General features: G+C 35.5%; 1 protein-coding gene across 6 annotated transcripts in view; it reads left to right on the plus strand.

Moving 5' to 3' along the window:
- Positions 1–25996, plus strand: part of IL16 (interleukin 16) — a 162075-nt gene that overhangs the window by 118716 nt on the left and 17363 nt on the right. For all 6 annotated transcript variants that reach the window (XM_012542097.3, XM_031955651.1, XM_031955653.1 and 3 more), the window contains 9 exons: positions 1237–1310; positions 2131–2347; positions 3827–3944; positions 5243–5375; positions 8776–8863; positions 12141–12622; positions 18663–18819; positions 21637–22726; positions 23633–23810. In XM_012542097.3, coding sequence (XP_012397551.2) covers positions 1237–1310; positions 2131–2347; positions 3827–3944; positions 5243–5375; positions 8776–8863; positions 12141–12622; positions 18663–18819; positions 21637–22726; positions 23633–23810 — 2537 coding nt within the window. The remainder of the gene's footprint in view (positions 1–1236; positions 1311–2130; positions 2348–3826; positions 3945–5242; positions 5376–8775; positions 8864–12140; positions 12623–18662; positions 18820–21636; positions 22727–23632; positions 23811–25996) is intronic.

Raw genomic sequence — 25996 nt, forward strand, 5'->3', positions numbered from 1 at the left:
CTGTTTTATTCACCATTTTTTCATTGCAAATGTATATGATTTTAGCTATATTATGGGTTACATTGGTTTTTCTGGATTGGCCTGGGAACCTAACTGCTATTTATAAGATTGTTTCCATAGGAAAATACATTGGATTTCCAAGCACCCAAACACAAAACAAACTTTTGGAAAATGATCTGTTCATAAACCTAACTTTATGACTGATGAACCCAATCACTCTCATATCCACATTTCCAAGAAGTCATAATTTAGAGAATTTGTTGTTGCTGTCAATACATATTATGGGGTGATTTGTATGTATGACATATCTATGCCATACTTTATTCTCAGAGTTTTTAATTGAAAAAAATAAAGGAGTATTCAGTGAATTAAAATATTTGGTATTCCTGTCTCCAAGTGAGGAAAATCTAGTTAATTTCCTTTATTCTTATAAGGAAATAGACACTATTGTATACAATACTAGAACTAGACTGGAGTCAAACCAGACTGTTCTAGAGTCCAGCTTCTTAAAGTATGGTTTTTGATCCCATATGGGGGTCTTATAACTGAATGTGAGGATCATGAAATTATAATATTTTTTTACCAGGAAATGTTTGATTTGTTTACCTATTTTGTATACCTATATATTTGAACTCACATAAAAATTTCTCTTGTAAAAAGGGGTGGCAAGTGGAAAGGCCAGGGATTAACAAACACTGCAACTTTATAGATGAGGTAATTGAGGCTCAGATAGATTAATTGCCTTAGATAAAATGCAACAATGTTTGTAAAGCATGTAGGCACAGTGCTTGACAGAGAGTAGGTGCTTCATATATGTGTATCCCTTCCCCTTCTCAACATTCTATAACTAGTATTATATGTGGTAGAAGTAGCCCTAGAACCAAAGTCTTCAGACTCTTTTTTTTAGTGTTCTATTAATGTGTACTATGTCGTACTTTTATTAAAATTTAACTTTGTTTTGATTGAGCTGAATCTGGATGGATTGTCACATAATCCAAAATAAGGAAAAGATGGAATTGTAGGATTCTCATTTAGAATTTTCAGCATGTTGAATACAAGTCAGAATTATAAATTGTTTAGTATATATGCTTCTTCAAAGTAGTATAATGACTTCATCTAAGGGAACATAGATTTTCAAATATACTCCTACCTTCATGTACCCATATATATCTCTTGAATTCTAATATCTTTGGATTAGGTACTAATTTTCTTGCATTTTTCCTTTATTCAAAACAGGGGATGAGATTCTGGAACTGAATGGAGAATCAATGGATGGATTAACACATAATGATGCTTTGCAGAAATTCAAGGTAACCCTGTGTCATTTCATGGCTTCTTTGGAATGCAGGAGTTTCTATGTTTTTAGATATAGATTAAACACACACACACACACACACACACAGCAACAGTGAAAGCTCATTCATTTAACTTCCACTAATCAAGAATTTATGATGATTAAATCAGGAGGTTAGCAAAAGATTAATTTTGTTTTAAAAAGAAGACTGCTTAGAAAACTAATGGTATTAAGCAAGATTATAGAGCAAATGTGCACATTACTTAAAAATCCAAAAGTTTTCAAGAACTTTAGAAGCACTCATTTGTAAAGCAATTCATATGCTAATTATAAATCAGTTTTACATATTCATTGAAGCAGGTCTTATAAAAATTGCTTCTAGGTAATATCTAGTTCAAGTTATTTTTCCTACATGAATTTAACAATTCAACAAATAGTTTTTGAGTGTTTGTGCAAGTCACTGGGATTACAAAGATGAACTAGATAGAATTCTGTCTTTAGAGAAACTAATCTCCTAGTGGAGATAATTTCTATATTATAACACAGTGCTAAGGACCAGTGAGGGGGAAAAAAAAAGAACCAGATTCTATGGGTGAGTAGAGTGGGTACTTCTTTCTCAAAAGGATTCTTTTCATGGAGAAGATGATATTTGACCTTATCTATTCTGCAACAAGTCTTGAAGAACAAAAAAGATTTTGGTGGGATCATTATAGGTAGTGGTGGTACCTGTATCTATATCTCACAGGATTTAGTCTTTTGAGTCTGCTGATCTCTGCTGATTAATTTGGATACCTAGGTTTTTGAATATTTTGTAATATCTTATTTTCTTTTTATAGCAAGCCAAAAGAGGGCTTCTCACCCTCACAGTCAGGACCAGCCTGAGTGCTCCCCATTCAGTGTCCAACTACCTCTCTCCTCAACTATGTCGTTCACTTAGTTCAAGTACCTGTATCACCAAGGAAAATAGTTCTTTTGGTCTGGAAAACTCATCCTTCTCAGCCAATACTGCCAAGCCCAATGATAGGATCATAATGGAAGTTTCTTTAAAGAAAGGTATGAACTTCTGCTTTGTCCTGAAAAGCACTTTCCTTCAGGCTTTTCTTTAACCAAACCTATCCTATTTCTTCAATTACTGCCAGAGATATTTCATGTTTTTATTTAGAGAAAGTACAATAAAAATGAAAAGCACAAGCTTTAGAATGATTTTATTTCACTATTATTCAGGACTCCCTCTCCTTTTTCTCTACACCTTCTCTTGATAGAAACCTTCCATTGCTGTGCTTGAACAATGATAAATATCCTCAAGTCTATGTCTAGATGTACATCTTCAGGTCCAAACATAAATATGTATGTGACTTTCTCAGCCTCCAGAAGTCTGAATTCTAGTAATGCTAGTTTTGTTATTCATCTTACTATAGAGAGAAGATAGCCTTTATGTTGAGCTCCTTGTGTGTGTATATGTATGTATATGTGTGTGTGTGTGTGAGAGAGAGAAAGAGAGCGAGAGAGAGACAACATGCAGCACAAAGGTTATTTTCACTCTATAGTAATATACATGTGTATTTATGTATATGTGTATACATATCTAAAATAAAAATGAAAATTTAATTAATAAAAATTTAAATATAACAACTATATGAATAATTTCTGTATTTTATTTATTTGTATATATCAGCACAGAGGAGATTTTCTTTAGGAAATCTTACATGGTTTCATCAATCAGAAGTAATTTCTTTCATGTTTAATACTTCTCTCATGAAACATTACTTTCTTTCTGATAAGTGTTTGTACATATGTGAGTTTATATGTTATTCCCCTTTCTAAATTATAAGATTCTTGAGGACAGAGATCCTGCTTAATTCATCTTTTTAACCTTCACAAAGCATAACAGAGCTTTTCCCATGTGAGGAAAGGTAATCAATATTTATTGATACATACTTAGTTTATAGAGAGGGCTGGGGGCAGACAAATAGATAGAATAGAATAAGATAAAACATATTATTAAGTACATACAATTTACCAGGCACTATTAAATGAATAAATGATGGAATAAATAAATGAATAATACAATAAGGCTATGCAAATGATGGACATCAACAAGGATATTTAGAGTTCTTACAGTGAGTCAACTGGATGTCCATATTCTCTGAAAGACATATTGCTCCTCATAATCTAATTTGGCAGGGTTCAAACATATTGGCTATAAGTTCTCTTTAGACTTCTGAAAATTATTCAGGATTCCCCCTCCTCCCCAACCAAAGAGCGCTGTTTATACAGATTTTGTATGCATTTACTATATTGTAAATTAAAGCTCATTGTTATGAAAATAGTTTTGAACCTGTGGAACCTCTAAAAGAATCTTGGGGATCCTATAATGAATCCAGACCAAATGATGATCTACTCAAAGACTATCTAGTTTAGGATTGGATATAGAAAGCTTTATATCATTAGTATGTTTCTGGTATACAGTGTAGCAAATGTAGACCAACATTTAGTTAATTTGTCACTAAAATTTCACATTTTCCTTTCTAGAAGCTGGAGTAGGCTTGGGAATTGGCTTATGCAGTATCCCTTACTTCCAGTGTATCTCTGGGATATTTATTCATACTCTGTCCCCAGGATCGGTGGCACATTTAGATGGACGCCTCAGGTATGATATATTTATTTCTCAAAAGGGATTGCCCTTTTGTAGGTGGCAAAAATTCATGTTAGATTATGAAGGATCTTTTGGATTTGAGGGAGAGTTGTGGTGAGGTGTATGGTATCTGAATTTATTGATTTTTTTTAAAAAGAAGTTTTAAATGTCGTTAGGACTCAGATTTACATGTTTATGACAAGTCATTTTGTGTGTCAATATTTATCAAGTTTTAGTTCATGTACATTCTAACTGGATGTCGTTGGGCAAAACTAATTAACTATCTAAGTCCATTTCTCCATGAAAGGAAAAAAGAGGATATCAGTACCTGCTCTTGTCTATTTTATTAAGGTTGAAAGAATAAAATCTAAACGTGCTTTGAAGATTGTAAAATGCTATAGGAATCCAGATTATCATTATTATGTGCATGATTCTTTCACCTGGGCCCGCTGGAAAACTATGTCAGTCCCCACTTGAAACCATTAGTTAATGAACACATAATGATATGCTTATTTTTTTACCAGTCAACCAGAGTACTTATTAGTTCAGAGAAAGACATTTAATCAGGCAGCATCATAAGTAGAAAAGATCTGAGCATTTCTATATAGGGGTCTCTAAGAGATTGGATGTCATGATGAAGACAAAGATTGTAGTTTGGAGTTTTAAGGCAGGAGGAGTAACAGCCCCACATTATGATCAGATAAGGGAATATCGTTGTTCATGAATATGGAAGTGATTCATTTGTAGGTGATGAAAAGATCAAAGTCATGATTACCTCTATATGTTGCTGAAGTGAGGTGAAGAAATAGGTTATGGGAAATGGGTAAATTAAATAACTGTGAATTTAAGGTATTAGAGGGAGTATGAATATGTGTGTTGAAGCTGTTTATTTGAACAATAGTCCATTATTTCCTTTGACAGTTTTTCTTCACATCCCCTTGGCCCTTACCTTTCCATACAGCAAAGGGAGGGAAAGGTATTTTTTTTCCTCTCCTCATTTTCCCATTGTCCTGCAATTGCAGTATAATTTATATCCCATACAAAGAAATTTTGATGACAGCTTCATTTTCTGGGGTGTGTTAAATATTGTGTCTGAGGAAATTGCTCCTTTCCCCTGTTTTTGTGTTAAGTTTCAATAGGGGAAAGGAAGTCCAAAGACTGATTTAATCTCCAACTGCATCAGAAATCAGCCCAAGCCTTCTTGAACATGTAGCTATAGGAGCACTGTAACCAAGCTTTGAAAGTCTGCATGCTATTTTGCTTTGAATTATGTCGCTGGGATCATGGATCTCTTACTGATGTTTATTTTGCAGATGTGGTGATGAAATCATAGAGATTAATGATATCTCAGTTCAAAACATGACACTCAATGAAGTCTATGCCATTCTAAGTCACTGTGATCCTGGAGCAGTCCCAGTGATTATCAGCAGGCACCCTGATCCCCAGGTAAAACCTCAAATATTTCTTGTTTTTTTCAGTTGCAATCATAGAAGACCAAATCTGGAAATCAATCTTATAGAAATGAAGATATTCCTGGAAAATTTTACCAAAGAATGAATGTTCAGTATAAGCATGATGATCTTTATGTAGTGATTAAAATGCATAGCAAATAAGAATAGCAATAACAACAACAAAACCCCCCCAAAAAAACAAAAACAAAAACAAGAACAGAGAATTCATGGATGGGGATATTGGGAAGGGTCATTATTAGAGGAAGTATAATCCTGTTTCTGGATTGTAGAGATGTGTTGCTTGATCTTGGAGTCCTACTGTGAAATGCATTGTTCTCAATCATATTTATAGAATTTTAAACATATTTCAGTTTATTTTCATTGTACTTATAAATGAAGAAATATTTCATTTAAAATAATTAGACTAGATTAGATAATAGAAGAGTCTGGTCAAATCAAAATAAGCTTTTATTATTCACTATGTGTCAAGTACTGTGCTAAATCTGGGGATTCCAAGAAAAGCAAAAAATAGTCCCTACCCTCAGGGAACTCATAGTTTAATAAAGGAGACAACAAAGAAACAACTATGTAGACACAAGATATAGACAGGATAAATTGGAGATAATTTCAGTGGGGAGGCACTAGCATTATGTGGGATCTGGAAAGACTTTTTTCAGATACTGGGATTTCAGCTGGAGGCTATGGAGTTTACATAGCTGAGTGAGTTCCAGACATGAGGCAATATCTACCAATAAAAATGCTCAGAATTAGGAGATTGGAGGTACTCATTTGGGAGGAATAGCAAGGATGAGTCACTGGGCTCTAGAGTGTATGGAGGAAGTAATGTTTAAGAAGATTAAAAAATTAGGAGAGGGGCAGGTTATGAAGGATTTTGAATGCCAAAAGATTTTATATTTGATTTGATTGATTGAGGAGATATAGAGTCACAGGACTTGATTGGATGGTGTGTGTGTGTGTGTGTGTGTGTGTGTGTGTGTGTGTGTATAGGATGACATTGTCAAACTTATATTTTAGGAAGATCAATTTGATGACTGAATGGAAGGTGGACTAGTGTCAGAGACACCAACTAGAAATCTATTTCAAATAGTACAGGTATGAGATTTTGAGGGCTTGCACCACTGAAGTGGCAGTGTCAGAGACAAAAGAGATTTGTTGTGAAGGGTGTTGTGAAGATAAAATTAACAGGTCTTGGCAAGAGAATGGATATGGTGGATGAGAGAGAGTGAGGAGAAAAGAATGACACTTAGCATGTAAGCATGGAGAATTGGGATGTTGGTGATGACCTGAACAGTAATAGGGAAGTTAGGAAGAGGAGATGGTTTGAGAGGAAAGAGAATGAATTCAGTTTTGACTATGTCAGTTTTAAGATTTCTAAGAGTACTCAGATTCAGATGTCTAAGAGTAAAGTAGACCCTTTAATTTTCTAGATGTTTTTCTTTTTTGCTATGATTTAATTTGTGGTTTTTAATTGTCATCTATGTATTTAAATACCAGAACAATTTTTCATTAAAGGAATATCTTTGGATAGTTTCAGAGAGGATATTAGGTCACCAAAAGTTTTAATCAATTTGTTATTTTCTGGAACTCTCAAAGGATTTAGATCTGGAGGGGCCAAAGAGATTATCTAGTTTGATCCTAAGTCTTTACATATGAGGAAACTGAGGTTTAGAGATGTAAAATGATTCCATTATAGTCCCATAACTAGTTAGTGTGCAAATTCATGTGTCAACTCAAAACATAATATTCTAGCTCTTGCACCATCTCATCAACAATTTTAAGAACATACATCATTATTGACAAGCATTCACTGGTGGATCTGTCCAGTAAAAGATGTGAAACTGTAATGTTCTGGTTGGTTTTCTGGAGATCTTGGGACCAGCCTTCATTTCAGTTGAGTAATCACCACCAGAATAGCCAGAGATAAAGTTCAAATTCTTTATTATCTCCTTCAAAGTCTTGTCTCTTTGCCTGGGGGTGGGCTAGCTTTCTTGAGGTCCTCTGGAATGTGTCTTGGTTTCTGTGGGGGAGACCACGATGGTCTCTATCTTGAAGTCTGTCTCAGTCTGAGGGCTTGTGCTCCAGCCTTCAGCCCTCTGTCTTCTTCCAGTCTGTCTCCGAGTGCTCTCAGAGTCTGACTCTGGGCCTTCTGAGAGAAGGTCTCTCAGGAGAGCCACTAGGAGGCTGACCACAGATGGAGTGTCTCTCTCTCTCTCTCTATCCTTGTTGGCTTCTTATATACTCTATTATATTACATCATCGTAGATGTGAATCTTGTAGAATAGGTGTTAATCTTGTAGAACTATATTAAGTACTAAGTTTATGTACTGAAGTAGAGAATTATTAAGCACCATGCTAAACTAGATAACCATTGTCTTAACAATTCCACTGACTTAACAGCTTGTAAGAATCCTTCTTTCAAGTACAGAGTTCTGGCCCATAACATGAAACAAAATGTGTTTCCTCCTCATTGGTAGAACTTGGTTGAGAGAATAGACTCTAAACACAAAGAGATGAATCATTATAATACAACATCATATGGGCAAGAGCCAGCCTAGAGATTCTGATAATAAGCAGTATAGGTAGAGAGAAAGAACTACTCTCAAAATCCCACCCAGCTCTAAATGGTTTGATTCTGATGCTATGATTTTGAAAGACTTGAGAATCAAGAACATGGAATCCAGAACTCCTAGGTTCTTATCTCAGTCCAAATATTAACTAGCTGTGTGACCTTCAGACAAGTAAGTAATTTTATCTCTTTGGTTCTTACTTTTCTCATTTGTAAAGTTTAGAGGAGATCTACAATCTTAAATTTAAAATTTAGATTATCTCTATAGTCTTACTCTGCACAAAAATTCTAGGATCTTATCCTTGGAGGAAGTAGTTGATCTGGAGTTTGAAAGAAGGTGAAACTTAAGGAGGGGAAGGAATCCTAGGCAAAAGAGCATGAGCACAAGCAAGGATATACACAACATGTGTATGGGGACAGACAAATTTGACAAGAACAGAGGGTTCATGTAAGGAAAGTAATGGGAAATAAAATTGGGGGCAGATTGTGGGTCTTACAGATTTAAGGATTTTAAAATGGATCCTATAAACTAGAGGAAATTATTGAAGTTTTTAAACAGGGGTGTGTGTATGTGTATGTGTATGGGTGTGTGTGTGTGTGTGTGTGTGTGTCTTTAGAGAAGATGATATGAATGAAACTATTTTAAAAAGATTACTCTGTCAGGATAGATGGAAGGAGAGAGAAAACAGGCAATAAAAGTAGTAAGAGATTAATACAATAACCTCGACTTGGTATGAGGTAATAATTAGATTCTCAGTTCTCTTGTAGCTCCTAATGCAAGTTCACAAAGTGAAGTGATATTTTCTAGGTGTCTGAACAGCAACTAAAAGAAGCTGTGGCCCAGGCTGTAGAGAATAGCAAATTTGGAAAAGAGAGACATCAGTGGAGTTTGGAAGGTAAGAAAAATAATGAAGCCAAACTAATCCTTTTCCTCCTTTGCATGTGGGTGACATAAGGCTGTTGGTTACAGAGTACTACAAATGCTTAAAATGAAACTTGCTATGTAAGGATTTACAGGTTGCCACTTTTTTATCCTTTAAGAGTTTAAAATTGCCCTTAGACTGATAACAGCCTGTAAAATGCTCTCCTTTCTACTCTCAGGCTGATTTGGACAGTGATCACATTTATTTATTTTTACATTGAATTATTTATCTTCATGTAACTTGCATTTCATTTTTTCCCTATTAAAAAGCATTTATTTTCTCTCCCTCCTACCTCTTCACATTGTAAAAAGAAAAAGAAAGTCAAAACCCTTATAAGAAATATTCATAGTCAAGCAAAACATAACAAATTCCCTCCTTGGCTATATCCAAAAATATTTGTTTATCCTTCATGCTGAGTTCATCACCTCTCTGTCAACAGATGAGGAGCATGCTTTACCATCAGGGTTCTGGAATCATGATTGACTATTCCATTGATCAGAATTTTTACTCTATCAAAATTTGTTTTTATAATTCTCTTGTTATGTCTCATTAACTTCTTACTTGGACTGGTCCAATAGACATTTAATTGGCTTCTTCTCCAATCTTTCCTATGTACCTGAAACCTTAACAATGTTTTTTAAGCAACTGGATGGCATAATGGTAGCTGGGTGACATAAGGGATAAAATACTGGATTTGGAGGGAGGGAAGATCTGAGCTCCAACACTCATTAGCTATGTGACACTAGGAAAGCTGAGCCTCATTTTCCTCATCTGTAAAATAAGGGTTTAGACTAATAGCCTCTAAGGTCCTTTCCAATTCTAAATTTATGATCTTAGATCTTAAGCCTAGATCTCATCCTATCAATCCCCTGCTCAGTGGTTTCCTCACTTCCTGCTAGATAAAGTTCAAATGACTTGGCATGAAAAATGTCCAGGATCTCCTTCCAACTTAACATTCTAGTTTGTCCCCAACTATTTGCCTTTGTGCATCCTTTCCTCTAGGTAAACTTGAGAATATACCAGTTTCTGGGACATATCATTCACATAATTAGTACTTAATAAATATTTGTTGATTAGAGTTGAATACTTATAAGTTATTAGGTTAAATTCTTAATTGGATAACAATCACCAAAATAATTGGTAGTCTAGAAAAGTTTAAAGAGGCAGAAATTTAAGCTGATCATGAACTTCAGCTGGTAAGATGAAAAGTCTAGATCAATGGACAAAACAATTACAAATAATACGTTTATGTGTCTGGCTGGAATCCTAGAGGGTGATCACAGAAGATCTTGAACCATAAGAGTGATACATTAAGAGCTAAGCATTGTTCAAAGATATAGCATGACATCTATCTTTCTTTCCCTCTCCTTTGTCATAGTCTTATCTTATAATTTGGTATAGTTGAAACAACATTTGATTAAGAATCAAGGGAGGAAATGGTTTCTATCATCAACTTTGTCATCAACTATATGAACTTGGATTTAACTCCTAAATACCTCTTGGTTTAATTATTGCAACTATAAATTCAGGGAAATTTACTGAAAACTACTTTGTCTTTAAGGTCTCCTACATCTGTTATTCTATGATTTACAATAAATATCTGCTCCAATTTTCTAACCATTGAGATGATGAGAATTTTGTTCCTTGACAGATCTTATAGGGGAGGCAAAGTCATTTCTGGATTATCTACTCTTCTAGAAGAATCCCTCTCTCTTTCCTTCACCTTCATCTGTATGTGTGTGTATGTGTTTATATATGTATATATGCATAAACATATATAGACACACACATATATATGTTATATGTGTATACATATATAGATATACTTATAGACATATTAAGCCACATATACTACTTCATTCATCATAATCTCACCTTTTATGGAAGATTTCAGTATACTAAATATAAGTCCATATTCTTAACAAAATTGGCTAGTACAACAATCAATTATGATAGAATAAGCACTGCTTTGGGGACCAAGGCTGTTTTTTTTAATTAGGTTTTTCAGTTGCCTATTTGAGTAATAGTGGCAAAGAAATAGAAATCATCTTATCTATATGAAGGATTAAATCTACTGTAGAGGTGAAATTACCAAGCTGTATTGTTTACATGACCCTTAAGGGGAAAAAGGATCAACATAGCTGGGCTCATATATAGCCAATAGTAACATGGATCTATTCCTTTCCCAAGTGGCTGAGAGAATAGGGTGCTAGATCTGGAGTCAGGAAGGCCTGAATTAAAATCCAGCCTCAGATACTTCTAATCATATGATCCTAAGTCACTTAACCTCTGTCGGGCTCAATTTCCTCATCTGCAAAATACAGATAATGTTAATATTCATCTTCCAGGACTGTTATAAGGATGAAATGAAATATTTGTAAAGTATCTTGCAATTCTTAAAGCAATATATAAATGCCAGCTATTATTCTAGCCAGTACTGAGACCCATGTGGATTGTCTAAGTTTGGAGGAAAGGTAGGATTCACTAGAGAGGAGGATTGTTTTTTATATCCTTTGAAGAAGGAATAATAGCTTGTATTTATTTAGGGCTCTAAGATTTGTAAAATGTTTTACATGTATTATTCCATTTTATCCTCACAACTCTGTGAGGTAGGTACTATTATTATCCTTATTTTTCAGATGAGAAAATTGAGACTGAGACTAATGCAGGCTCACACAGTTAAGTATCTAAGGCAAGGAAAGAAAAAATATATTTTCCTAACTGTCAAAGGCATGGGTATGAACCTCATATTCATTTTTTGAGTCAAGTTAGACAGAATATATTCCGTATTTGATTTCTTGTTAAATCAAAATGTTAACCACTTGAAGGGGAACTGAGGACCCTTATAGGGAGAAATAGGAGCAAAATTATAATTATAAAGAAAATTATGGATGTAGCCGAGTCAAAAAGATTCAAAAAGATTTTGTGAGAGAGTTTTCTCTATCTCCCTCATCTCTGATCAAGATTACATCCAGATCCATGATGTCTATAATACTATTTATTGATAACTTATCTATATGTTCTTTGGCAATCAGGATAACAGGCTTCAAACTATAAAGTGTAGATAAAAGTCCTTTCCTGTCAGCCGCGCATAAGCTCCTTGAAGACAGGGACTATTTTTATCAAATACTTCTGTTGTATTCTGGTGATGTTTAGTATAATTTGGTGACATAAGAAATAGTGTCAAGTTTTATTTCTGTGTTCTAAATAAATCTTATTTAAGAAGTTTTGACTAATATTCTAATTGCAGGTATCAAAAGACTAGAGAGTAGCTGGCATGGCAGACCCACATGTGAAAAGGAGAGTGAGAAGAGTTATATTCCTTTCCACCGGAGATCTCAAAAAGTCATGATCCGATCTAGTAGTGAGGGCAGTTACACTCCAGCCTCATCTGTTGGGAACAGCAGCAACAGCAGCCCACAGCAGCCCTCAGACTTGGAGACAGGAGCGGCCAGTGTGAATGCCCCAATGACCCAGGAACCTAGTTTGTTGCTTTCATCTTCAAGAACCAGCTCAGAGAGACAAACTCCAGTGGGGACTGAGGAGAGTCACCCACCCTTGAAAATCAAGAAATCTTTTGAGATTCTGGTTAGAAAGCCTACGTCTTCCAAGCCCAAACCTCCACCCAGAAAATACTTTAAAACGGATGCAGCCACTAGTGACCAGCAGCAGAGCCTTGATGGAAAAGAGATTTCATTATCAGTTGAACAAATTTCTCCAGCTAAGAACCAAGTAAGATGTTACTGTGTTAAAATACACTAAATGTTTACTATAAGTGAAATATTGGGGATCTGCATACCATCAGATGTTCTCATCAGACCAATAGATCTAAATAAAGGATTTCAACTACTCTACCAGTTTCTCTTAGTATATAATCAGACAGGAGTTTTTCATCCTGAGCTTGTTTAAATTTAGAAGGGCATGTTTGGATCTAGGTGGAGCTAGCAAATAAATGTACAGTCTTTATGACAGTTCTTAAGTTGCTATAGCTATAAGGAAGCTTAGATATTATTTACTTCATGCTTGTCATCTTATAGATGAGACTCAGAGTACATCTAGAGTGGACCTCATAGGAATCTCCCTGATATTTTGGATCACATGCAAATTAAATGAATAAATAGTCATTAAAACCTCTCTTCCATTTATAGTATAATCCAAATAGAATGGCAAGAGACCTAAGTTCTTTTCTCATTTCTGCTAAAACTGGGTGAGCTCTGTCACTTAAACTTTTTTTAGACCTCTCTAAAGAGATAAATCTATGCAATGAGAGAATTGGGATAAATGACTTTTAGGATCCTGTTTCTAAAATCCAAAAGAAATTAAGCATTGAGTCAAGTTGATAATAATTTACTATCTCTGTCTATGTCTATTTCAAAACATCTGCCAATAGAAGTGGTGGAGATTTTTTGCTTACTTAGAAACTCCCTTTTTTTGGGTAATAGTTTAGAAATATATCTACCTACATTGTGAATTTATACCATCCTTTATGTAGGACTATGAGAACATTCTAAAAAATTTCTCCAGATTGATTCTAGATCTTAGTATTCCATAGAATCCTGTGCTAACAGGTAAAGCTGATGTAATTCTAATTTTTTTTTAGCCCAAACCAACAATTACATTAGTACAGGGAATTCTAAGGCACTAAGCTTGTGTCTCAAAGAAGAGCGGGAACTGTTCTGTGATTTATCATTTCAAGAACTAAGGCACTAAGAGATTGTAAGTGACTAGGTCAGGGTCAACCAGCCAATGGCAGAGAGAAGACTTGAACACAATTCTCCCCGACTTCAAGGCTGGCTCTTTAACTATTTAGTAATCATGTGTTTGTGGGGAAGGATGATGTACTTATTAGTAAGTGGAAGTAACAATTCCTTTTTGTTTAAAAATTCAAGCACATGTGAAGAACACATCATTCTTTTTAAATTATAGCTTTTTATTTTCAGAATGTATACATGGATAATTTTCGACATTCGTCCCTACAAAATCCTGTGTTCTAATTTTTTCCCTCCCTTCTCTCCACCCCCCTCCCTCAGTCAGCAAATGATCCAGTATAGAACATGTCATTCTTAAGCAGCATCAATACAGGGACATTACCCAATTAAATTTACAAATGATTCTCAAATGTACAATAGACTAGATGAGTCTTGACCTTATGGATGATTAATCTTATGGTTAAGGGTATGTGACCAACCCAATTGTTATAGAATAGGAAAAGGGACCAGACCTGAACTTTCATTAGTATAAAGATTCTATCTCTACCAAGGCAGATTGAAGCCTTCTCTGAATGTTATTCTCTCGAAGAGAGAATAACTCTCCTAGCTATGGATAGATTAAATAAGTTGTTCAGAGTCAGTATGGTCAGAAGTCAGGCCCATCTTCCTTTGAGGCTGCCTCCCTATTCATTATCCACATTATCCACAATCTAAGTTATAAGGACAATAAAGCTTGTTTAAAAGGCCATTTAAGATCATAGGGTCATAAGCTTAGAGCTACAAAGGATTTCGGAAGCTTTTAGTCCAGCTCCCTCATTTATTCCCTCCTGTGTCCTCTGCCTCCAAAGCCAGAGCTGTTAGGTGAAAAGACACAGATACTCAGTACACTTTCTTTTTGACTTGTTAAGGGTGAAAGTGTAGCAGAAACATTTAGCTATGAGAGGCTGGCGAGGGATTATTTTTTTCAGAATGGGTGCTTTAAATTGTTTCTCAGGCTATTGTATCCATCACAGGTCAAGCCTGAGGTAAATAAATCTACTTCAGACAATGGTTATGTGATCAGGAAGTCTAGCCCTCAGAAAGACATAGACATGAGCAGAAACCACAAGTCTTTTTTTTTTTTTTTTTGGATATATAGAACTATTATTTGGCTTTAACATCAAAATTATGTCAGTGGTATTTATTCTGTCTCATGGGGAGGGGAACAGCTACCTTTTCTTTACTATCCAAGTCTGCCATGCTTCTCAGATCCAATATATGTTTTAAGGAGAAATCATACTGTCTTATCATTCTGTGTCCTATTGCCCCTCCTTATGGAATTAAGCTCTTCATAGGTCTGATTCATTTTTGCCTGACTTGGCACACAGTAGACACTTAGTAAATGCTAGTTAACTGATAAATGTCCATTTAGATGGAGATGAACATTTTGGGTTTCCTTACTCTTTTTTTCATGTAGTTTCTAAGGAGTTTTTGCTGTTGCATGCTTCTTCCATTTTTTACCATTTAAATAAATAATTTTCTGATTGTTACTCATTGTAGAGTCCTTTATCCAGCCTTGTTCCAGTTTACAATAGAAAGGTGGATAGAATAGCCAGACTATGGGATTTCATTATATTTTATTAGGTCTAACATCTAAATTCTCATAGTCAATTTAGCTACTTATTACCAAAGATCTTATAGAAGTCTTATATAATAATACATGAATAATTCACAAAGGTATCTTGGTGATATTGTAGATAAAGGGCCAATGATAGAGACAGAAAGACCTGAGTTCAAATTGGGCTTCAGACCCTTACTAGCTGTGTGATCCTGGGCAAGTCACTCCACCCTGTTTGCCTCAGTTTCCTTATCTGTAAAATAAGCTGGAGAAGGAAATGCAAACCACTCCATCATCTTTGTCAGGAAAACCCCAACTTGGATCATGGAGAGTTGGACACAACTGAAACAACTCAGCGTCTTGGAGATTTAGAGATTTAGAGCTAAAAAGCATCTTAGAGGTAATTTAGCCTAACCCCCCTCATTTTACAGATGAGGAGACTGAGGTGTGGAGAGGTTAAGTGATGGGCCAGCCCAATGTCACATAGAAAATGACAGACACAGGATTTCAATTCTTAAGAGCTTTGGAATTAGAATTTGTATGATTAAAAAAACAATTACTGAACAAAGAAACAAACTGAACTGTTTGCTGTATTGTGAGAGCCTGAAATCTTGAAGAGGAAGAGGAACTCAGGTTGCTAAAAAGGAAGTTTAGTTCCTCAAAGAGCAGGATGTGGTTGCTTTTGTACTTAGCTAATGTTCTTCCTTTTTAAAAAATGGATGTCATTTGTTTTTGAGACTGAGAACCTAGGAGAGCAGAAGGGAAAACTTAAGAGATTTTTAGCAGCTGGGCTGTAAAGCCACTGGTTAGGAAATAGAGTTCAAGGAGCACCCACACACACTCTCTGAGGACCTTAAGGTCACTTTTTTGGTGGCCCTGTGGACAGAACAGGAAGTAGAAGAGCTATATTAAGCATTGAAGCATAACCACTTAAGTGAAAGTCCTTGGATAGGCATGAGCTGGTGCTGTTGGAGGCCATAGTTTCATTAATGGACTCTTTTTTAGCAGGAAAAAATAACATGGCTCCCACTTATAGAGCTGGAGGGCAATTCTCAGCAACAAAAAGTTTTTTTTTTAAAGCTTTCCTGCCATAAATTAGAAAAAAAAATAAATTGAGTTTAGGAGGCTGAGTAAGGTTCTTCCAAAGAACCTGTTAGGAAAATAAAATGGATGGCATATATGTCTAGTACAAGCAAACAGAGGAAGAACATATATTCTGCCACAGGGGCATGACAAATACTTGTCTGGTTATGGAAGAACCTCTGTCCAGAATGCTTGGGCTACAGAGATAGTACAGAGAGAGTTGGCCAATAAAGTGTTTTGTTTCATTCTGTTTTATATCATATCACATTCCTTTAGGTACACAGTATCCTTACATGTTTGTTTTGAAATTAAATGTAGTTTCTTCTGAAGGAAAGAAAATTCCATTAAAAGTATCCTATTTTTAGTTCTTTTGTGTTCTGTGGAAATATATCTCCATTGTAGGATCATAGATTGAGAATTAGAAATGAACTTTGAGGTTATTAAATAATATGATTATAAACTGAGAGTTGTATGGGACCTTACAGGTTGCCCACAACAACTTTCTCGTTTTAGAGCTGAGGAAGTGAAGCCCAGAAAAAGTTAAGGGAGTTACCCATACAGTCACATAAATAGAAGTGACAAACCCATGATTTAAGCTCAGGTCCTCTATCATGGAGTTGACATTCTTTCTTCTATGCTATATAGCCATTGTGCCCTCTATGATGCGCCATTATCTTTAGGATCATTATCTTAGTGGAAATACAAATAGTCCTTCTAAATTCATCATTTTAGGACAGGCTGACCCAACTTACATTTGAGTTTTGCTTATTTTTTATTTAAATTATTTTTTCTATTTACACATTCCTTTAGGAATTCTATCAGTATAATAGATTTAGAACTGGAAAGAATCTTAAAAGTCATTCATTCCAACTTCCACATTTTGTAGATGTGCAAATAGAGATCCAGACAGGTTTAGTGACTTGACCAGGTCACATAGCTAATAAATATCTAGAGTTCTCCACTCCCAGGTTGATTCTTTTGTGAAGGCAAACTAAGCCATCTTTTGCCTCCATTTTTAACTAGCCTTTTATTATTGAATGGATGCTGCCTCAGAGAAACTGAGACCTAGAAAAGATCTTAGCTTAAAAAGACTAAGGTCCCCCATTGTATCTGAAGCCATTGCTACTCATCATGACCTATGTCTTGCCCCTGGATTCTGATGATTCTGGACAAGAAAGTGAGGTTGATGACTTTGCACAATTCTGCCTCACTTAAATCTAATTCACTTGCAAGTCAAGAAATTAACTTATTGATATTGTTCCTCTTGGAAAACAAAGGATAAACAAGAAAATCCAAGAGCAGATTTGCAACAAGATCTTCTTAATCTCAAGTGCCTATTTCATCTGCTATACCATCTTGCCATTAAATACCATGTGAATGGCTGTCTGTCTAGATATTGATGTTGAGGCAGTTTAAACTCCAAGGCCTTTTATGGTCCAGTTTAATATTTCATAGGAGAAACTTTTTCTTGCCTTTATGATCTTGTTAACTTAAAAAAAGCTCAAAGGATCTTGTAGCAATTAATTTTTTAAATAAGAAGAACACAAAGGAAAGAACAGCTTTGAATAGTATTTTAATTTGCAAAATGTTAGAGAGTTATTTCAATGATGTCTTTCTCAGATGGTAATCTGTTCTCAGCAGGCACAGATCAGAGACATAAAATTCAATAGAAGACAGAAAACACAAAGCACCGACTTAATTATTTCCTCTGAAGAGCAGAGCAGGTGACAAGAGGAGGTCCAGGAAACATGCTGCTGCCCTAGCAGCTGAACCTTGGGGACTGTTAAGCATTTGGGAATCTTGACCCTATGATTAAATCATAATCCTTTTGACCTTTTTCCTTGAAAATCAAAAAAAGTTTTCAGGCGTTTCTCATCATGTCTATCCCCAAAGTACAGCTTTTCCTGCTTTATCATCTCCCGGCCCCCCACTCCACATCTGAGATCCCAAGCCATCCTTTTATTTGGCTTCCAGTGAAGTATAAGCTCATCATTTAATTTAATTTTGTGACAAACCAACTTTCTGCAAACTAACCAGTTAGAAAAAATGTGATAGCTTCTGCATTGAAATTGTTTTTAAAGCAACGGGAAATCAATGCCACAAGGTTGATTGGTCCAGTGTCTATAACTAATTTTAGACCTACACAAATGCATAGAAAGAGATGTTATTAAGCTCTTTCCATCATGCTTTGCATCCCCACCGCCCCCATCAAATAGTTGAAATGGCCCATTATGAAGATGTTAAATAATTTTTTCATCTAAAGCAAAAGTCTGACAAGTACTTAAAATTTATACTAAAGATACAGAGATGGCTTTGCCCATAGCGATTCTTACCATTTATAGCATGGCATTTTTACAGACTGTGTTTCCTGTTTACACCACAGGAAGTGGGAAACCTGCAGCTACGGGGAAAGAAAACTGCTATAACTCTGAGTGAAGTCCCATCTTGTTCAGAATCAAGAGTTTCCGTTCAAGCAGAGGGTGCTGAGGCTCTTGCCTCAACTCCAGTATTGTCAGAGCAAGAGAATGTAACCAGAACAGGTATGTTTGGACTTATAAGTGGTTTTAGATGCTTCTGAATATGTAACATCTGTCTGGGAGTTGGATATATTTGTAAGTTGTGAAAATGAACTTGAAAAGTTTGATTCCAAAATTTGAGTGGAAATTAGTCATTTTGGGTATTTGTGCATGCATTAACCTCTCTTAAAAGTGTGCCAGAAGGCAGGATTTTAACCCAAGTTTTCCTGATTTTTATACCATCTTTCTATGCAAGGTATTATACTGTTTCTCCTCTTAAATACTAGCAGATGAAGATTCAAATCCTCTTTTTCCTTCTCTTCCTCCTCCTCTTCTCCCCTCTCCTCCCCTTCTCTTTCTCTTATGGAAGCTGCATTTAAAATAAAAGTTATTTAAGCTGACATGTCCATTATTATCTCACACTATGAAACATGCTGTTAGAAGGTATAAAACCTATTATCTAGAAGTTCTTAAGTCTATGGTATGTAGAAAACGGAGAAAAGATGTAATTGAATGATATATCTACAAATGCTTCACTATGAGGTAGTTTTCTAGTGATGAAGAATACTCTAGATCAAAAGTAGTTTTAAAGAAAGGTAATTTTGAAATGAATAGTGTTCAAAAAAAATCTTCTATAGGAATTAGAATTTCCACCAAAAGAGCTCCTGACTTTGAGTTCAAACTCAAACTCAGATATTAGTTTTGTGACCCTTCTTGTTTCAAAGCCTCAGTTTCTTCAGTTCTAAAGTGGAGATTATAATATCCATTATCCTTATCCGAGAGACTTGTTTTAAGGTCTACCTGCGTTGCTGACTATGCTACTTAATAGCTTTGTGACCCTGACAAGTCATTCATCTCTCTAGGTCTTACTAAGTACTCTCTCCTCTTCTCCCTTCTCCATATCCCTCTCTCTTTTCCTATCCGTCTTCCTTTCCTTCTCTGTCGCTGCCTCTGTCTGTGTGTCTATGTCTGTCTGTCTCTCTCAATCTCTCTCTCTCTCTCTCTCTCTCTTTCTCTATTTCTCTCTCTCCATTCCAAGAAAAACACAATCCATTTATTTTTTTTCTCAAAATCTTTATTATCATCAGTAGGGTATCAAAACATTTATATAGTACCTCAAATTTTGCAAAACACTTTACATATGCCATTTTATTTGTTCTCCACAACAATCCTGTGAAGTAGATATTATTTTCCCCATTGATGAATAAACTGATGGAGGTTTGGGTTGTCCAGTGTAAGTATCTTTTAGACAGATTTCAAACTCAATTATTCCTAATTTCAATTCCAACATTTTACACTGTGCCACTTACCAGCTGTTGCCCAAATCCTAAATTTAATCTTAAATTTAATAAGCATAAATATTTAAGGAATTAATTATTTCTCTCTTGTATTTAATAACTAATTATTGAATCAGGACCAAGGTTTTTCCCCTTTTCTACTTCCGCATCCAAAAACCAAGCAGTATGAGAAATGTCTCAAGAGACTTACTCTCACCAAGATCTAATCAGACAGTAAAAGAAATTCTAATTTTAGGCTAATGGGCATATTCTTGTTTATTATGTTTGCTGAGACAGATCTGGGAAAATGTGGATCCTCCCTTTTGCCAGACAGGTGATATGGAAATTGATGTCTCTCTGACTAAGATATAGGGTTACACTAATCATACACAACCAACACACTCATTTTAATATAGCCCACCTTTCATTGTATTAACCAATCTCATTAGAGTGGGCTCACAATTTATATGTCTTTGAAGAGTGAGTGTTTCTGAAGTATGGCAATCAATTCTGATTGGTTAATCATTTTAAAATAAGACCATCATGTTACTAATTAACCCAGAAACAATGTCTTTTGAATTATTTTAATCATCACACTAATACGGTTGAGTAGATATAGTACTAGACTTGGAGTTAGTTTAGCTTCAAATCCTACTCAGTGCACTCACTGGCTATGTGATCCTAGACAAGTTGTGTCCAGTCCCAAATTTTACTCATTTGTTAAATAGATTGTTGAACCAGATGACCTGAGATCCCTACAACTTGTGAACAAGTCAAGGTTAGCATGTTTGAACTCAGGGTTGCCTCTGACTCTTAATAAATAATGAAGTCATTTATACTCATTATATTTTAAAAATAGAATTAAAAGCTAAATACCAAAAGGAAATGTTAAATGTTTAAAAGTTAAAGAAATGCAATTTCATTTTTGAATTATTTCATTGGGAGTCACTCGGTTATTGCCAAAAGAACATTCTGCTCAGAACAGGGAGATCAGGAATCTATTTATGTCTGTGAGGCTGTGGACTTCTCTGATTCTCAGATTGTTTAATCAATTAAAACAAAAGACTGCTTTTGGATACTCTCTCAGGTTCCCTCCACCTCCAAAGTGCCTTGATTCTATGAAGTTAATGCCCATGTTTTCTAAATTCAAAACCTAACTCAGACACTTATTACCTGCACGAACCTGAGCAAATCATTTAGCTTCTGTCAGTCTCAGTTTCCTCATTTATAAAATGGGAATAATAATAGCATCTCTCCTAGGGTTGTTGTGAGGATCAAATTTAATGATATTTGTAAAGTTCTCAGTATAGTGCTAATTGTAGGCAATTAACAAATGTTCCCTTCCTTTTCTTTTTCCCTTTCTCCCTTTGTAGAATCAATTATATCTGATTAGGACTTAAATGACAATGCCCTAACCAACATCATCACCCTTCCATGTAACAAATATGATAACGAACCCCTATATTTTAGCTCTTTCCTCTCTATTAGAAATACCAACTTTTAAACTAGCCTATTCTCACATAAAGTGTAAATTTTAAGTTTTTTTTTTCTCTTTGTTGTTTAGGTGCCATCTCACTAGTGAAGCATCCTATACTTAAGAGACAAGCCCGAGTGGATTACAGCTTCGACACTACTGTGGAAGATCCTTGGGTTAGAATTTCAGACTGCATCAAAAATTTATTTAGCCCCACCATGAGTGAAGACCATGCTCACTTGGAACTCAGGTCTAATGTTAGTTCCAGTGAAGAAAATCACAAATGCGGCATTTCTGATGGAGTGTTACAGAAGCTTGAAAATACAGGTGACATTTCCAAAGGCTACAAAGCTGAAGAAAATGGCAACGTGAAGAAAGGTCCTCCAGTAGCACCCAAACCAGCCTGGTTTCGTCAGAGTTTGAAAGGCCTAAGGAGTCGATCAGGAATGACAGACTCCAAAACGCTACCAGATCAAAGCACTCCCACCCAACCCATTCCGACTTTCAGGGAGCGCTCTTTGTTTTCGGGCAGAGCTTCATCAATCAAACAAAGGATCAGTTCTTTTGAGACATTTAGTACGCCTCATCCTTCAGAGAAAGGAAATCAGAGACTGGTTCCCAAATTCTCCCTGGGAGAGAGAGAAAAATCTGGTAAACAAGATGCAGGAATCACTACTGGTCTCTTCCCTCAAGGAGCCCACCGTACTACTGATCAGCAGACTTCTGCAAAGACCCCTCTGCCCCTGGACTCGCCTGCTATTTCAATTCCCAAGGATGTAGACTTGTCTGATTCACCCCCACCAGCACGTCCATCTAGCCCTCAGAAGGACCACAACACTGACAGTGACCTCTTGAGTCTGCTTCAGGCACAAATCACTGAATCGCAGTGTCTCCTTATGAATAATGCTCCAATCCAGAGAGCTCGGAGCTTCCCCCTGACCACACACCAAGCTTGTGAGCTGAAGGCCACAGAAGAGAAATCTAGCAAGCTCTATTCCATCAGTAGCCAGGTGTCATCAGCCTTAATGAAATCTTTCCTCTGTCTTCCTTCATCTCCAATCTCCTGTGGACACAGTCCGTGGAACCCTCGGGAAAGGTCATCTCCAACCCCTGTGGAAGATATGAGGGCTGGCAGTCCTTCAAATGAAAATTCTTCTATGGACACAGGTTTTTCGCTGAAGTAAGCCATTTAGAGTATTGTCTATGAATAGATTATGGACCCCAAGAGTCTCTGCTATAGAGCACATGCCCAAAGGAACTCTGTCCAATCCTGTTTGTATACAAAGGATAGTTTATTCCCATTATTAGTTTATGAGTCTAGACTTTGAGCAGATGGTGATAAATTAGAATCTAAGGACATTTCTTGGAAATCTTACACTCCTGTGAAAATAAATATATAAAATATATAAAAATATACATAAAATGGGTCTAGAGAATTCCCCTAGCATCTATGCATTAGAAAAGTTTTGATCAGACTTTCCCTGTTTAAGAACTTTACCCAAAGATTGGATCTTAATTGAATTTGCTTTGTAGGATTATAAGTAGGATTTAAATTTGGAAAGGGCTTTAGAAAATATCTATCTCACTTTATAAAAAAGAAAACTGAGACAGGTGATACAATTTGTCCAAGGTTATACAAGTAAATTAAGTAACAGACCTAGAAGAAGGTCCTCTGACTGCAAGCCCAGTGTTCTTTCTAACTATTGACTTCCTGCCAACCCCATCTTCTGAAGCATTTTATTAGATACCTGGGTCACCTGGAACTATAACAGGCAATTATTACACATAGTTGTGTCCACAGACCATTTGCTGGGATGATTCTGTTGAGGGTATTCTCTGTCTTGTCTTGCCTTACCTTACCTTCCTTTCCCTTCCCTTCTCTCTAAAAGGCTCTTTCATTTAATGACTATTAAATAAGTTATTTATTAATTTTTTTATCATTTTTCAACACTTTATGGTTTACTTGAGCACACACAGACTATAAATGGTATCAATTGCAGTTTTCCAAAATTTTGTAGTTCATGGTGGAGTGAAACTTGACTCACAGTACATTATTTTTCTCTCTTGTCCCACTAACTTCTGGAAGCCTTTCTGAGCTGAGAGACTATTCTGAGGGTCTAACAGAGAATGAGGAGACAGAGGATAATAGCAACTCTCCTCAGTCTACATGTGGATCTGGGCAATCTGTCATCTCTCTACTTACTCGGGAAGAATTAAAAAAGCTCATAGAAGAAGTGAAGGCACTAGATGAAGCAACATTAAAGGTATGTGTTCTTTCTAAGCATTTGATCTTAACCATCAAATTGCTTTGTCAATGTGATATTTTCCCTGTAGTGGTCTATGAGTAAAGATTCTGCAAATGATAGTTCGATAAATTGGCTGATTCTAGGCCAACTTGCAGCATTTTTAAAAGTTATTTTTAATATTTTTTTGAGTTTGATTTCTGAATTACCTTCTTCCCTCCAGTTCATCCTCCACTCATTGAGAAGGCAAACAATATGATCTCAATTATACATGTGAAATCATACAAAACATTTTCATATAAACCATTTTGCCAAAAAAGCAATAAAAATAAAGAGAGAAATTTATACTTCAATTTGCACTTGAGAGTTTTTCAGTTCTCTCTTTGGAAGTGGATAACATTTTTCATCGTAAGTCTTTCAGAATTGCCTTTCATCTTTGTATTGATCAGAGTAGCTATCTTTCACAGTTAATCATAATTACAATAATGCTATTACTGTGCATAATATTTTTCTAGTTCTATTCATTTCACCTTGCATTAGTTCATATAGATCTTCCCAGGTTTTCTGAGAGCATTTCTCTCATCATTTCTTATAGCATAATAGTATTCTATCACAATTATATGCCACAATTTGTTTAGCCATTCCCTAATTGTTAAGCATCCCCTCAATTTCCAATTCTTTATCATCACAAAAACAGCTACTCTAAATATTTTTGTACACATATAGGTTTTTTTCTTTTTTCTTTCTGATGTTTAGACTTAGTATTGGTATTCCTGGGTCAAAGAATATGCTCAGTTTTATAGCTCTTTGGGCTTAGTTCCAAATTGTTCTTCAGAATGGTTGGACCAGTTTACAACTCTATCAGCAATTCATTAGGGTACCTATTTTCTCACATCCCTCTAGCTTTGGTCATTTCTCATATGTGTGAGTTGGTATTTCAGAGTTGTTTTAATTTTCATTTCACTAGCAATAGTGTTTTGTGGCTTTTTTCATATGACTTACAGATAGCTTCGATTTTCCTCCCAAACAAACCACCTCTTCAAATTTGTTGACCATTTGTCAATTGGGGAATGGCTATTATTTTTTTTTATAAATTTGAATCAATTCCCTTCACATTTGAGAAATGATATCTTTATTAAGAAATTTGCTTAATTTTTTGATATTATTTTATTGTCTATAGTATCTTTAAACAAAATGTTAGTTTCTCTGATTATTTCTTAATTAAGTTTAGTTTTATTTTTGCTTTATCTGTAATAACATGGATCTTTAAAGGGATAATTACTAAAATTACAGAAGGGAAAGCAAGAATTGGCATTATTTTATCTAAGGAGATCAAGGACATACTACTGATTTAATTGGGGCAGCTGGATGGTATAATGATCAGAATGCCAAGCCTGGACTCAGGAGAACCTGAGTTCAAATGTGGTCTCAAACGTGTGGTAGCTGTATGACCCTGGCCAAGTCACTTAAGTCTGTCTGCCTTAGTTCCTCATTTGTAAAATGAACTGGAGAAGGAAATGGCAAACTACTCTAATATCTTTGCCAATAAAACCCCCATAAATGGACATAAAAACACAGCTGAAATGACTCAACAGCAACAGAGATCCAATTTACTCAGATTCTAGTCAAGCATATGACTATCTTTCATGCTAACCTTGAGGTAAAGATTAGAAGATATCATTCAAATATCACTGAAATTTGATACATTTGGAGCAAGTTGGAGGATTGGACCTTGAATAATCATATCCTGGTATATGTAGTCTTTAATAAAGAGGCATTAACTCAGAAGCCTCTAGCGGAGTGCCCTTTATTACTTTGTCAATCTCTGCTTGGTTTTGTATTTAACATTTTATCAGTTATTTAGAGGATAGCTCACATATTGAATGACAATGCAAATCCAAGAAGTTCCTGACAAGTTAGAATGATAGGCCAACTCTCATAAGATTAAATTTAGTGGAGATAAATATATAAAGCCCAATTTAAGAAAATTAGCTTAAAGTTTAAGACATGGATAAACTATTGTGTACACAAGTTCATCTGAAGGAAAAAAATCTGTGAAAGAAAATTGTCAATGGTTCATAGTTAATCTGAAAGAAAAATAAAATTTTAGGATTTTAGTGTTCCATAAGCTCGATGCGGGTCAAAAATGGGATATGGCTGTCAAAATGTTAATGCATGTTTAGACTACAAATCGAACCCAATACAAC

This window comes from Sarcophilus harrisii, chromosome 2 (genome assembly GCF_902635505.1).
Source record: "Sarcophilus harrisii chromosome 2, mSarHar1.11, whole genome shotgun sequence".
Classification (NCBI taxonomy): Eukaryota; Metazoa; Chordata; class Mammalia; order Dasyuromorphia; family Dasyuridae; genus Sarcophilus; species Sarcophilus harrisii.